Source organism: Heloderma suspectum, chromosome 1, assembly GCF_057233095.1.
Source record: "Heloderma suspectum isolate Gila_16-S chromosome 1, 16-S_ref, whole genome shotgun sequence".
Taxonomy (NCBI): Eukaryota; Metazoa; Chordata; class Lepidosauria; order Squamata; family Helodermatidae; genus Heloderma; species Heloderma suspectum.
Window position 1 is genome coordinate 398,015,661 of NC_139458.1, and position 15,299 is coordinate 398,030,959.

The following is a 15,299-nucleotide window of genomic DNA, read 5'->3' on the forward strand; positions in this document are numbered from 1 at the left end:
CAGACAGCGTCGTGCCACATTAAGCCTATGATGTGTTCCACATCCCACTCCATTTCAAAAGCTGCAGACGGTAAAGGTCAACTTTATGTTCTGTGCAATATGCTTAGGTTCTCTAAATTAATTCTTTGGAGTGCTGGCTATTTTTATGCTTTGTAGATAATAACATTCTATTTAGGGCCAAATATGCATGTGCAGATAAGGAAAGAAGTCTGCAGCTGTGTTGTCAGTCACCTATATTTAAGGCATATAACATAAAATGTTACCCACCCAGAAGGTCTTAAAATGCCACTTCTTCATTTTTGGAAACAAGGAAAACATCAGAAATTGCTGCCATTAAAAGTCAGTTATCTAATATCCATATCCAAACTAATTCCACTTCTGATTAAAGGCTGTACGCTATCATTTCTGCTTCAATGAATATGGAAGTATGTAAGTGTTTTGACAACTGAAACCATAGTTAGTCTATCCGATCCCTTAACTGTCCTGTTTCATGGGACCTATAATTGTTGATTAAATTCATGGTGTCTGGTAGGTTCTTAATTCTGAGAGTTCATACTTATTGTAAGTGCTGTGTTAGTAATTTGGAGGCTTTGGATTAAAGAAAATACTTTCATCATGTGTGACGTCTGAACAATGCACATAATTTTACTTCAAAAACTTTCAGATAAATTGAAGAAAAGATTTGGTTTCAGTACATTTATTATGTAATACTATAATTCTGCTAGGGCCTTGGAAATGCAATATGTGATCTTTGTAAATATATGACCTATAAAGCCTTACAAAGTTTGGGACTACAATACCTGATGGACCACCTCTGCATGAACCTACCCATACACTACAATCAGCATCTGAGGCCCTCCTCCAAGAGGCTCCTCTGAGGGAGTTTGGAGGGTGGTCTTCTTGGTGGTGCCCACCCACCCCCATGGTGGAAGGCTTTCCCTAGTGAGATCTGCCTGGCACTAACATTGTTATCTTTCCAGTGCCAGGTTAAGAATTTCCTGTACTCTCGGTCATTTGATGGCATATAATGGGGCCTTTTAATATTAGTTTTCTCGGCAAAATGGCAGGAGCTCATGGATGGGTCCAGGAGTTCCTTGGAAGAAAAAAGGCGGGATATATATGATACATACATACACACATACATATATAATAAATGGGTCCAGGTGAACGCGGGGAGCATCCGGGAGGGTGCGAGTGGGGGTAAGCGAGGCCAGGGGCTCAGCGGGCATGGTCCGGGGTGGGAGCATGGGGAAGCCCAATGGACTCCTGGACCCAGTCAGGTGTCCATGACATCCCTACTCCTGACAGACAATCTGGGGCATTGTGGCTTCCCATGGTTATTTCTCCTTTACTCCTCCCACCCATTCCCAAAACGTACCCCAGGTGCCTTTGTGGCAGAACTCCTCATTCTCAGCACCCTTTCTGCAATTGGTCCGCTGGGGTTGCTGGCTTCTTAGGTACCCCCCCCCCCACCATATCAAATCACTAAAGGGATCTACTTTTCTGAGCTCTCATGAATGCGATAATATGGTCGCAAGCCTTTTGGGGGGTCTTGTGCAAAAGCACAAGACTCCTGAGCCAAGCATACTGATATCCCTCTCTCATCAATGTCTTTGTCAATTTCATCCTCCCCTTCAGTGCTTCCTAAGCAAAATCCCCCCCTCCATCAGATCACAAAAAGAAAATAATCCTCCAAGCCCTTATGAATGTGGCAATGCATTCGCAATAATCAGGGTCCACTATTTAGCCCAGCATACCGATAACCCCTTCTTTTCACTGTCCTTTTTAATTTCATTCTCCATTTCAGCACTTCCTTTGCTTGTGAACACCTTTTTTAAAAAAAGACTGCTTGGCCTACTCCCAAAAGTAATTACACCCACCCCAAAAGCTCCTCCTGCAGCTGTCAGCCACTTCTGGGAGGGGGATTGGCAAATTTCAAGGCAGACCAGAGCAATGAGGTGGACTGGTAAAGATACACAAATTTCAAGGTAAACATATGCAAATTTCAAGGCAGAGCAGTAAAAGGGATCGGGAAAAATATGCAAAATTTAAAAAAATCTCAGAGCAGAAGACTTTCGAATGTGTGCACTTGCATAAGACTGAAAAAATAAAAATGAAAAAAAGAAAGTTGCGAAAGCATTCAGAACACTCTCTGGTGTTCTTTCTTCTCAATTTTTAGGAATACAGGGTCGAGGGCACTGATAAGGGAGGACGGCAGAGGTACTAGGGAGATTACAAGAAGCAGCAGGGGTTTTAGTCACTCTTGCCAGGTGGATCTATAGCCATTCCTGACAACCCATGATGAAGATGCTCTGCGGGGTTCCAATGTCACAACAAGCCACCCTGAACAAGCCAACAAAAATCCATGGGTTCTCAGGCTGGCTTGTTCATAGAGAACAGCCAATGCTGGAAAATCCACTCCAGGTTAAGACCATGACAAGCCACCCTGAAACAACTCACGACTTATCGTGTTGTATGAACCAAGTCCATGTAATAAAAATACAATAAAACATATATAAATAGAGCAAAACAGTTTTAACTTCTAAACTATCCACAGTTCCTGTGATGTCCAAACTTGGAGTACTGTCATTTATTTAAACCAGGGGTATGGGCAACTTCTGGCCTCCAGATGGTTTGGTCTACAACTACCATCAGCCCAAGACAGCATTGCCAATAGTGAGGGATCATGGGAGTTGTAGGCCACAACATCTGGAGGGACACAAGTTACCCAACTGTGGTAACCAATGGTTAGTGAGAACAAGTCAGGCTCAAACTGTGGTTTCAGATCCTGGCTTGTTCTCACTATGCATACTTTAAAGTTTAATGGGGAACTAAGGGAAATGGGGCAGTGGGAGGGGGAGAGAAGTACATGTTGGCATGTGTGCCTGTGTGTGGTTGTGTGTGTTAAGAGTATCAGTTTGTGATATTGTGTGGTGTTGTACACTGTGGGGGAGAGAGCTTAAAGTGGAGGGGAAAAAACTAGCTCTGCCCAGTTTGGGTTTTGGCCCTGCCACCACTGGCATGAGTGTCCCAAGTTTCCCACATAGTCAATGCAGTCCTCAGGCTGAAAAACATTCCCCACCCCAGCTTAAACAAAACTCAGTTCTATGAGTTTGGACACATTGGGAAGTGTGCTTAACTTAAACACAAAAATACCTTCAATTTCCTCCTCATGGAAAAACAAGAAGAGAGGAAGGGGAAGTGTGGAAGCCCAACCTTCACCGCAGCAGGAAACCATGGCTTCCTGTTATGTTTGAGATGGGCCAAAGTGTGTTTAATTGCCTCTTAATCAGGCTACAATTGTCGCTGCACTAGCTCACACAATGTCAAACTACAAGAACAAGCCCTGTATGTGCATGCTCCCCCTTCCTGCTGTCACATGCTACACTTCTATTGGTTGCTTCCTAGTTTGCTGTTATATCTGAATTGGTAAACCATGCTTTGTGTTTGTCCTTCAGATCAGGACTGCCAAACAGCTTCAAACCATTTTCAATTCGGGTTTGGAGGGCAAGTGAAAACCACAGTTTGCCAGTTTGGGTGTACCAGCAAACTATAGTTTGATCTAGAGATGTGAAATTTCTGGAAATTTTGAGGCCATGGAAAAATGCCTGTGGGTTTTGTTTGGAAAATTGGAAATTTTGTAAAAACTGAAAAATAAGCAATACTTAATTTTTAGAGCTCTTTACAGATCCAAAGTCACTTTGTTGCTTTAAGACAGCCTTCCCCAACCTGGTGCCCTCCAGATATTTTGGACTTCAGCTCCCATCAGCCTCAGAAAGCATGGCCAATGGTCAGGAATGCTGGGCACTGTACTCCAAAACATCCAGAGAGCCCCAGATTGGGGAGGGCTGCTTTAGGAACATAAAGCAGCTTTTCTGTTCCTAAAGTTATTTTATGTATGGCATAGCTTGATCATAAAATTATTATATTTTAAAACTTTAAAAAGTAAACTCAGTTAGGAAATCTGTAATTACTGTCTGAATAAATTAGAACTACATTAAGGGCACAATCCTATGGCTGCTAGACTGAGACTAGACGGCCATAGGATTGTTCGGTTTCTGAGGACTGCCCTCGGAGCCCGTGCTCTGAGGTCAATTCCCGGAAAACCGCCTCCCAACCCCCGTCGCCTCATAGGCGGCACGGATTGTCCAGGCTCCATGTTCAGATGAGCAGTGTGCAGTGGGGCAAAAGAGGGTGTTCCTGGAGGTGCAGAGTGCAGAAGTGCCAGTATGACACTTCATGTGCGTCATCTGGCCTCCCCCGCCCCTCCGAAGTCCTGTGCCTAGACAGCCAAAATCGGCCGTTTAGCCATGAATGCAGGGTGGGCAGAGTGCAGAGGAGAAGATTCCCTCCGTGCTCCACCCATCCTGTGCTGGATAGGCGGTCACCTCTGAGTTCAGAGGCAGCCAGCCACCTATCCTGATAGGATTGCTCCCTAAATGACAGCTACAGCATCAGAAACACAGGACTGTGTAGAACAAAACCCAAGCTGTCAAGACTGCACAAGTGGTGACTCTACTCACATATTGGGAAACTGAGCATAAATGTCTATCAGGAAAATATACTTGAGATTAATAATTTTAAGAAGGAATGAAAGTACTAACTATGCTGGGAATCTTATAGAGAGGATTAAAAAAAAAATTATCCCATGACTTCAATATTTCTAGACTTTTTATATCTCTAGTCTTTCTATAAAAGTATTCTTATTACATAGTTTTCAGAAATCTTTTTGGGGGGAGTAAAGGCTGGGTAACAATATATAAATATTTTGTCAAAGTCTAAAAGAAAGTGCTTCATAATCCAAAGCTGTTCAATTTTCCTAATTTTTCAGAAAAAAACAAAAAATGTCCTTGGGGAAAAAAATGGAGAAAAAACTTTTCCCCCAAATTTTTCCGGTTTCTTTTCCAGGCCTTCACACCTCTAGTTTCATCTAATCAGAAAATAACTAATCCAAGTGGAGGATATGAGAGGATGTGGGAAAGGGACTACACAAGCAAAGGGCTTATTCTCTTAGCTCTATCTGAACCTAGCCACAATTTAAAGATTCATATAAATTAGTTGACAAAAGCTGCAATCCAGTGCATATTTAGGCTGTTTAAGTCACATTGCTACTGACAAAATCATGTGTCAATGTAGCAAAACCCAAGTGTGTAAAAAAAAAAAAAATCTCCATAGTCAGTTTTAACTCAAGTCCACAGGGAGGTTACATAAAATCAGAATCTTTTGCTTCCTCAAGCTGACAAGAACTCACAAAAGCAGCCGAGAAGCAATTGTTCAATTGTTTTCTTTCCATTTCATGCTTTGTGACTGATTACCTATATGAGTTCAGTTTTTAAACTTTTGACATCCTATCCTGTACTGAATTCTTTCCACTGAAGAGCTATTTATACAATGTTAGAAGTTTTGAGAAACATCAAGGCCTGTAGTAAGAAATTTTGAAAGGGGTTTTGGCAAGCAGACAATGTGAAATGTCTGAACACAATACGTTTTCACTCATGTCTGAATTTAGTCACAAAAAAAGATGAAGTAACAGTCTAACAATTGTATTCTGTTGCTTATACTGAAATATTCCAACCAGCTTTGTTCCTTCTAATGTGCTTTTTTGCAATGTAAACTCAGGGTTTTCCCTAATTTATTGTTCAAGTTATCCTTGGGGATTTGAGGCTCCTGAACGGTGTGTGTCTATGTGTGAATTTGCCATTGGGGGTGTGTGTATGAATTTGGCTGCCATCAGCAGGGGGACCTTAGCTTTTACAAGACCGGCTTCTTCAACTTTTATTTTTAACTTTACTTTGCCATTGCCATGGGTAGCAACACCTGTGGCACAATGCAGTTCTGTTGCTAGCAATCCAGACATTTTATTTTAGCAAATATTACCTGGATGCAATGTTGTTTGGAGTATTTGGGGAAGAAAATACGGTGGCCCCATCTAGAGGCCTTACTTTATTATATTTAAACTAAAAAGTAAAAATAGAAGAAGCCATCCCACCACCACTGCTGAAGCTACTGGGTGAATTTCAGTGCATTCTTCCCTGACAAACAAAGAAAAGCCCCCCCCCCCCCATTAGATGCTCCTGAACAAGGCCATGATAGTCATCTGAGTTCAGCCCTACACATAATCAAGTACACCACAAAAATAGGATAACATTGTTGCATGTAATTCAGGTAACTAGATATTTATCCAGCAATCACTTGTGAAGGGGGTTATGATTCCACTGCACACACAGAACTCCCTCTCTTCCAAGGATTCCCTATTCATTGCAATGGATGGGGGAAGATTAAGTCTTTTGGTACAGTGTTACGAAGTTCACGGCAACTGTTGTTAAGCCTTGAACACTGTCATCCTTGAATGTTCTTTGATGCAGGAAGAAGGAGGTACTTATCTTACACAAGTTGGTCTGCCAGTCCTGAGAACTATACATAATGGTTTTCCGCACTGAGAAAATATTCTGAGAGTGAACAGGGTAAAAGAGGATCTAAACAATTTTTATACCAGAAGTAAGATTTTGAGATATACCGAACACACACACACACACACACAGTCATTACAGCAGGCCTGGGAAGACTGGAGGCACAGCCAAGTCTAGGTTCAAGGCTACCCCCTGGCAAACTGTCTTCTGGTGCTCCTCCCCCTAGCATGGCAATGGCACCGGAACACTGCCTTACTGGCAATGGCACCAGGCAGCAGAGGTGATACTGTGACTGCAAGCCACACACCATTTTACGTTTCCCATAATGCCTCCATGGAGTATTACTCTGGGGCATTGCAGGAAATTTTAAATAGAGGGCAGCTTGCAGAAACCTGCCCCAAGGTAACGTTGAACCAAGGAGACCAAGGGAGCCAAAGTCTCAAGTGCCAGCACCCATAGTTCCTCAGTAACTGCCTAAGAATGCCATGCTGATGCTGGGCCTGACGGGAGGAGAAGAAAGGGAGAAGCCATGGTTCTTTCCTCTCTCTGTTCAGTGGGGAATTTAAGGGTACAGTTCAGTTCTCTGGAGTGCAAGCTGGGAACCCTAAGATACAAATTCAAAGGAGTGCTTTCACTGCTGAGTTGGACGAAAGTGAACCCCCCCTCATTATTTTACAAAACCAAAATTCTGTGTGTGTGTGTGTGCGCGCCCCTGAACATTTTTATGTATTTTATTGCTATAAGCTGCTTTGGGTGGGCTTCTGCTTTGAAAGGGGGCCAATAAATATTTTAAATAAATAAAGTCTACACAGAATATTTCAAGAATATATTATCAAAACTTTCAATGTCATTTTGCCAAACTTTTACTCCTTTCATCTTCTCTGCAGAATTTCCTTGCTGCATAACTTTTTGCATTTCTAACATCAAATTTCAAAAATAATAATGGCAATATTTATATATTCAATTTTTACTTGTTTTTTAAACTTCTTTTGCATTACTTTTTAACAATTTCCAATTGGTTGTTCTTGGTTGTTCTATAAAATATACTAAAGGGGTTTTAGTCCATCTTTTACCCTCAAGGAATGCTTACTGAAAAAAGCTTCATAGCTTCCCAATAATTCCGTAAGCTTTTATGTCATTTCAGTAGAAATTGATTTGGTAAAGTGGATCTGATTGATTTTGATATTTTTAAGAAGTCTACAAAGCTGTAACTTAGCTTTGAATTTCCAATATAGCTCACCTTGTTTGTTATCCATTTCTCTGGATGTTCTTCCCGGAAGTGTTTGAGTCCATAACTTGATTGGCCATATTTACTTGCTCTCTGGATTGATGGGACATACGTATCAGACTCATGGCATGAAAATGGCAAAAACCTGAAAGGTGAACATACATATGTATATTTTCCATCCTGCTAATCCATATCATGTCAATCGCAAAGAAACAGTATAACATGGAAAGCATTTGTTCCTCTGTAACCATTTTATAGCCATATGCTTATCACTGTTGTATATGGCTAATTAAAGCATTTTCAGTGATGGGCTCCCTTCACTTCTCTCCTTTGCTTTCCATTCTGTGTAGCTGAAAGTAAATCACACAATATATTTTTAAATAAAAACATCATCATCTCAATGGATATGATGGAGGTAAGCCCATTATAAGGTAAAATTATTATTTAGCAACTGGAGGACAGACTGAAGTAAAAGTATCATCCCATGATGACTTAGGGCCAGCTTCAGTTACTTTATTTTCTAAGCTTCAGTCCTGTTCCTAGAGAAAGCAGGTTTGGCTGTGACGACACATGCTTTAGTTACCTCTTCCTTGGACTACTGCAATATGCTCTTTATGGGGTGCCTTTGAAAAGTGCTAGGAAACTGCAGCTGGTCCAAACTGCTGCTGTCAAAGTTCTGACTGAGGCTGATCCTCTGGAATGTGTGACTTCTTTATTGCTTCAATTGCACTGCCTACCAATTCATTTTTTAAAGCTGCATCACCTTTACAGCCCATTGGGACCCTCCATATGAACCTGTCTGCCCTCTAAGATCGACTGAGGAGAAGCTTCTGTGTGTCCTGCCTGTATCTGAGGCATGCTTGATGGGCCCACACAAGGAGGCCTATTCCATGACTGTATCCAGGCCATGGAACTCTCTACCCTGGGAGATCTACCCGATATATTCCCTGCTGCTTTTGTTTTTTTTTGTTTTTTTCTTATTTTGAAGATACATGCATTTCAGTTAGTGTTTAATCTATCTGGTTAGTTGTTTTTCAGCTTTTATCTGCTGCTCACCCTGTTATTGCTTTGCTTGGTTTTTTTAAAAGTTGACTTTATTGTATTTTAAATGTTCCCAAAGTGACTTGCATACTGTCAAGGAAAGATAGTCCCATCTCCCCCTGCTGCAGCTTGATGAAATGGCTGCTGCCAGTCAACAGTTGAGGGAAGAGCCCAATGGAGCTGGTCTTTCAACAAAGCTGATGGAATAGCCCTGCTTCTTATCTCCCTCTGCTGCATCCTGATGGAATGGCTGCTCCCTGGTTTAGAAATTGTTCTATGATTCCATATTGTTAGCTGTCTAACATCTGTGTAAGAACTGGCAGGATATAAATTAGTTTAAATAAATAAATATTGCCCCTCAGGCAAGAGATCTGAAATAGCTCTTCCCCCAGTGAGAGAGCACTGCTTACTCATTTGCATGATCGATCATCCACCCTCCCAGCTAGACTTCTAAGCAGCAGGGAAGATAGATAAGGGGTTCAACTATACTAACATGGTGTGCTTTTGCAGGGAGGGAGGTCTGTGGCCTGGATGCAATGGACACTACTGCCAGTCACTGTCTCTCAGCCTAACCTACCTCATAGGGTTGTTGTGAAGAGAAAATGGCATGTGGAGACGGGGAGGAGAGAGAACCATTTAGGCTGCCCTGATGGAGATCTCTCCCACACCTCATCTCTGGGCTCTAGTGACATAGACTGAACTCATATTGTGTCAAACTCCAATAAAACACTGGTGATAAACAATATAAATAGCTTTCATTGCACTTTTCAGGGACCTGACTTGGGGATGGGGAGGTTACTGAGGTGCTGCTCCCATCTAAACTGATGACAGACATTTTACTACCAACAAAGACCTATATAATCACGAGAAGTTCTTGCTAAGGGGAGAAAGGCAGTTGGCTGCTCACTAGATGATGTATAAAAAAAGATGCCATAATAGTGTAGTGAATATAGCAGGACAATTCCATATACCCATGTCATCCCTGAGAGTAAATGCATTATGAAAAAAACTGTTTGGATCACACTCTAAACTATTAAATCACTACAATGATAGATGTCCGTACCAGCAGGCAAAAATATTATTGTCCTCATATATCATAAGGAAATATTAAAATATTATTTTTCACAGATGCTATATAGAAAAGAGTAAAAACAAACCCCTAAAGACCCTTAAAAAGAGAGAGGGAACAGTTGTTTTTTAAGGGCTAACAATATTACGTTTTTTATTGCTGTATACAACCTTTATGATGGCACCTAAAAAAACCCCAGTCTTCTTATTTTAACTAACTTGCTAAATTCCATTTTAAAATCCTTTATTGAAACAAATTAATATTTTATCAACAGTAAATCATATCAATAAAGCTTCCTTGTGGAGAAACAAATTGGGCTTTATTAGCATCTGGCCAGTCAAATTGCCCATAAAGAATTCTAAACCGAGGGCTCTTGAAAATTAACAAAACAAAAGCAGGAAAGTAGCAGAGCTTTAAATTATACAAAGCTACAGAAGCATGTATATACTCATGGGACAGGTGGCTCTCATATAAGACAGATTATAGCACTTCCAGGGCTAATTTGCACATGGGATGGACATCACACACACAAAAAATTAATATGGCCCCAACGTCCCTGAGTATACATAGGAGGTGCTGAAAGCCGGCTGCTCCACTTACAGTTTTTATCACTTCTGAATTGCATTTTAATAGTACATTTTTCTTTTGTTCAGACATGGAAGAAAATTGGCTCTCTCCGGGGATTGGACAATGACTGAAATGACAAGGCTAGTAGCTTAGGAATTTGCCCACGAAAGCATGGAATTTAGGGTAGCCTTAATATCCTCAGAATAAGGTGTTTTTAAAAACAGCTTTCTATAATAAGAAATACATTGGAGAAGTGTTGTAAAACATCAAAGGCAATGCTCCCTGTTTAATATAGAAACATATAAAGATTCCTTTATTTATAAGATTCCTTTATTTATCATTATGTCTAGAAATTAAGCTTAAGTTTATATCCCAGGACAGCCTTGCATTTTGATAATAAAATCCCATGGATAATAGCCCAGATTGGAAACATATATTATGAATATTTACAGAAATTAAGGATTTCATGATCCAATTATATTTTGTGATTCACATTAACATATATAATGAAATGGCCTCCACGTTGGCTGATGCATTAGGTTCTGAATATTGGATTGTCAGAGCAAAATGGCACAGGTACTGTATTTAAACCTTCAGATAAAATTAAATGCCTGACCTGGGCTTTAGATGGTTATAAAGAACTCAGACTCCCTTACATAGGATTTGGGATTAAACCAGAGTTCTCAGAGTAGGTCACAGTGAGCCTCTCTCATTCCAGAAACAAAACTACTTGAACTTCCACACCAGTGAAACAAGATATAAATAATTCTGCTGGTGGTGTACAGTGTAATTTCCAGCCTATGGTATGAAGCTCAAAAATAAAGTTAAGGTGGGTTAACAGTATGTGTTCTGGTTATAGTAAGATGGACCCCAAGAAAACAAAACATGGAGAAATTCTGGGGGTTCCTAATGGTTCTGAAGGGGCAGTTCAGTACTTGTAGGACAACAGTGCGTGTGTATGTGTGGACATGTCAAATTGGGGCTTGATGGTGACACCTATGTTGCAGTACAAAAGTGCCTCAATGTCGAATCCACTGAGCCCTACAAAACTCTAGCTTGCTCCTCAGCCCACAAATTGTCTCTTATGTGAAGATTCTGCCTAAACATTTATTTATTTTATTTATTTATTTCATTTCTATACCGCCCAATAGCCGAAGCTCTCTGGGCGGTTCACAAAAATTAAAACCAAACAACACACAATAAAACAATTTAAAATATATAGAACATTAAAACCACAATATAACAATACAACCACAATAAAACCTAGCAGCAGTGCAGGAGTTTAAAATACAGATTTAAAACAGCAAAGATAAAAATTTAGAAAGCTAAAATGCTAAAATGCCTGGGAAAATAAAAAGGTCTTCACCTGGCGCCGAAAGGAATACAATGTAGGTGCCAGGCGAACCTCACTAGGGAGCTCATTCCAGAGCCGGGGTGCCACAACAGAAAAAGCCCTCCTCCTAGTAGCCACCCGCCTCACTTCCTTTGGCAGGGGCTCATGGAGAAGGGCCGCTGATGATGATCTTAAGGTCCGGGCAGGCACATCAGCTTCCCAGCCTGTCAGGGGTGTTTCTGAGCACAGGGAGTGGGATAGCAGTTCAGATTCTGAAGGAGAACCATCAGACATGGGGGAGGTGTTTTCCCAGGCTAGTCCAGATATGAGTAGGCCTGCTTCTCAGGTTACAAACGTCCAGATAGCTGAGCTTGAGGGTCCCTCCCCCCATGAGAGGCAGCAAACAGGAGGAGGACCTACTAGATGCCAGGCACAGGTGCAGAGCAAAGAGAGAGAAGGCAGGGGCGGAACTTAGACGGTCTACCCAATTGGCCTTGCATGAAAAGCTGCACTTGGAGGCCTCACGACAAGAGAGGGACCTCCCCTGCTTAAGTTAGGCTAGCGAGACTGCCTCCCTCTTCAAACAGCCGCAACTCTCATAAATTCCATTTGGATCCCCTGAAGGCATTCCTTGTAGAGGGAGAGTCTCTGAGAATTTGCATCTGTATGAAGTGAAGTAATGTGAAGTAATGGATTAAAAGCTGTAGACTGAAGCCTCTCATCTGTGTATGTTTGGGCATGAAGTGAAGTGGGGGCTAAGGGAATCCTGACACAGCCTGGACTACAGCTCCGGACTCGGCTCCTGCTTAGTTTTGACTATGTACTTGCTTCTGACCCCTCTGAGCCTTGATTGCCTGAACCTGAACACTGCCTGCTTTGGACCACAGACCTGCTTCTGGCCCTAACAGACTGACAATTAGCATCTTCTGGGCCCCAGAACTAAACTGTCTGGACTCTGACCCTGGCCAAGGCCTGACAGTACTGAACACTAGTTAAGGCTGTGAATAATCATCACTTTATTTTCACTACTGGCACTCATTTACAATATTTGTCCAGAGATCCCTAGTGGGGTCCAGTGATCTGATAGTAATGGGAATATTGTGAAACACTTTCAGCGACACACTTGTACAACAAAATGTTTACTAAACAACACAGCAACCAGTGTACGCCCAATAGACTGCCCAGGCTTGCGCAACTTGTGCCCACCAAGTTGAATGCAGCCAACCAGCCATGTATTGTGACCTGCCAGATACTTGACAACCTCTCTGTTTTTGCAGTTCCAGATGGGCAAAAAACCCAGGATTGTTAACTTTCCTGTTGGGCCACTAAACGTGGCTAGCAGGGTGCCTTTAACTTTACAGGTCGCAAATTGTGCAGGCCAGTAGTAGAAGGAACTGTGATGAAGGTTTCAAATCTTTTCAGGGGAATACAATATTGAGTTGCATTAATGTGACAGCAGTGCAATAATGGCAGCAGTGCACAACCTATGACACGCACTACACAATGCAGTGTGTGATTTCTGAAAGCATATATTGAAGGGTATAACTTATTCAAAAGAAACGACGGAAGGGCAAGTAGCATTATATGCAAAGGATGTATACACATGCGAGGAAATCTATGAATCTGAACATGGAAGGTCAGCTGAAAGCATTTAGGTAAAAATAAAAGGAGAGGGAAATAATAGCAATATCATTGTGGGCGTCTGCTACAGAATGCCGAGCCAGACCGAAGGCGTGGATGAGGCATCTTGTGGAGATCAGATTACCAAATTTTCAAAGTGGAGAGACATAGTAGTAATGGGAAGATTCAAATCCCTCAATATCTGTTGTAAGTCAAGCTCTGCCAAGAAGGAAAGGCCTAATAAATTCCTGACTTGCCTTGCTGACAGTTTAACCTTCTAGAAGGTGGGAGAAGAGACACATGGAATCAGCAATGGGGGCAAACTGGTCAACGAGGTGAAAGTAGTGGGGACTTTGGATAGAAATGACCATGGCATCTTAGGATTCATGATACTGAGAGAAAGTTGAGCATACTCAGACGTGCACCCTGAATTTTAGCAGGCTGATTTCAGCAAACTTAAAGAAATATTGGGTGCCATCTCATGGTAAGAAATACTCAAGGAGAAGGGAGTTCAAGGGGGTGGAAGTTTCTTAAAAGCAATTTCTTGAAAGCACAATGACAAAATATTACAGCAAGCAAGAAAAATGAGAGACATCTAAAGAAACTGGGGTGACTGCATAAGGAGGTTTCTGATGAGCTCAGATTTAAAAGGGGCACGCACAGGAAATGGAAGGAGGGGCAAGTCACCGAGGACAAGTACAAATAGATGGCCAAAGCTTAAAGGGAGAATGTCAGGAAGGCTAAAGCTCAAAACGAGCTTACATTTGCGAGGAATGCTAAAGATAACCAAAGGGGGGTTGACTATGTTTGGAGCTAGAAGAACAAGGAATTGGTAAGTCTGCGGCAAGAAGAAAATGGAGAAATATCAGCAGAAGACAGAAAGAATGCAGCACTGCTCAACTCTTACTTTGCCTCAGACTTCTCCCACAAGGGAAACTGTGCTTGGCCAAGCAAAAATAGGTCAAATGATGAAGGGAAAAAGTTGCAGCCCAAGATTGGTAAGGAGGTGGTATAGGAAACTAGCCACTCTACATGAAATAGAATCTTCAGGGTCCAATGAATTGCATTCTAAAATAGTTAATGAACTTACAGATGTAATCTCAGGGTCTGTGTCTATAATTTTAAAAAATCTCCAACATCAGGTGAAGTGCCATGACACTGGATGTGGGCAAATGTCCCTATCTTCAGAAAGGAGAAAAAATGGGTTCCTGGTAACTACTGACCAGTCAGGTTGATGTTGATACCTGGAAATGTTCTAGAACAAATCATTAAGCATTCAGGCTGTCTGCATTTAGGGGGAAAAACACTGCGATCATGATCATGTCTAGTCATACCAAACTAATGTTATCGTCTTTGTTGATAGAGATTCTAGCCTGGTAGATCAGAGGAAAGCTGTGGACATCGTATATCTTGATTTCAGCAAAACTTTCAACAAACCTTGCTCCATGGTATTTTTATTGACAAGCTGGTAAAATGTGGGGTAGACAATACTACTGTAAAGTGGATTTGTTGCTGGTTGATGGACTGTAACCAAAGAGTGCTCAGCAATGACACCTTGTCAACCTGGAGAGAAGGGATAAATGGGGTGCAGCAGGGTTCTGTCCTTGGCCAAGTATTGTGTAACGTTCTTATATATTACTTGAATGAAGGAGTAGAGGGGATGCTCATCAAATTTGCAGGTAACACCAAACTGAATGGGGTAGCTAATGCCTTAGAAGAGAGAAACAGGATTCAAGATAGTCTTGATAGGATGGGGAACTGGGCCAAAACAAAATGAACGTCTACAGACGTAAATGTGAAGTTCTGCATTCAGGTAGGAAGAATCATTTGCACAAATACAGGATGACACTTGGCTTGACAGCATTACATATAAAAAAATAGGAGTTTTAGTAGAACATAAGCTAAACATAAGTCAGCACTGTAATGTGGTGGCTTAAAAGCCTATTGCAATTCTAGGTTGCATCAGTAGACTTCTTGTGTCTGAATCATGAGAAATAACGGTACTTCTCTATTTTGCTTTGGACAGACCTC

The 15,299-nt window shown here is 41.5% G+C and overlaps 1 protein-coding gene across 1 annotated transcript in view; it reads right to left on the bottom strand.

The window, feature by feature from the left end:
• SPATA17 (spermatogenesis associated 17) overlaps nucleotides 1–15,299 on the bottom strand; it is a 138,694-nt gene that overhangs the window by 37,859 nt on the left and 85,536 nt on the right. Inside the window, exon 9 of the mRNA XM_084828788.1 lies at nucleotides 7,651–7,783. Coding sequence (XP_084684914.1) covers nucleotides 7,651–7,783 — 133 coding nt within the window. The remainder of the gene's footprint in view (nucleotides 1–7,650; nucleotides 7,784–15,299) is intronic.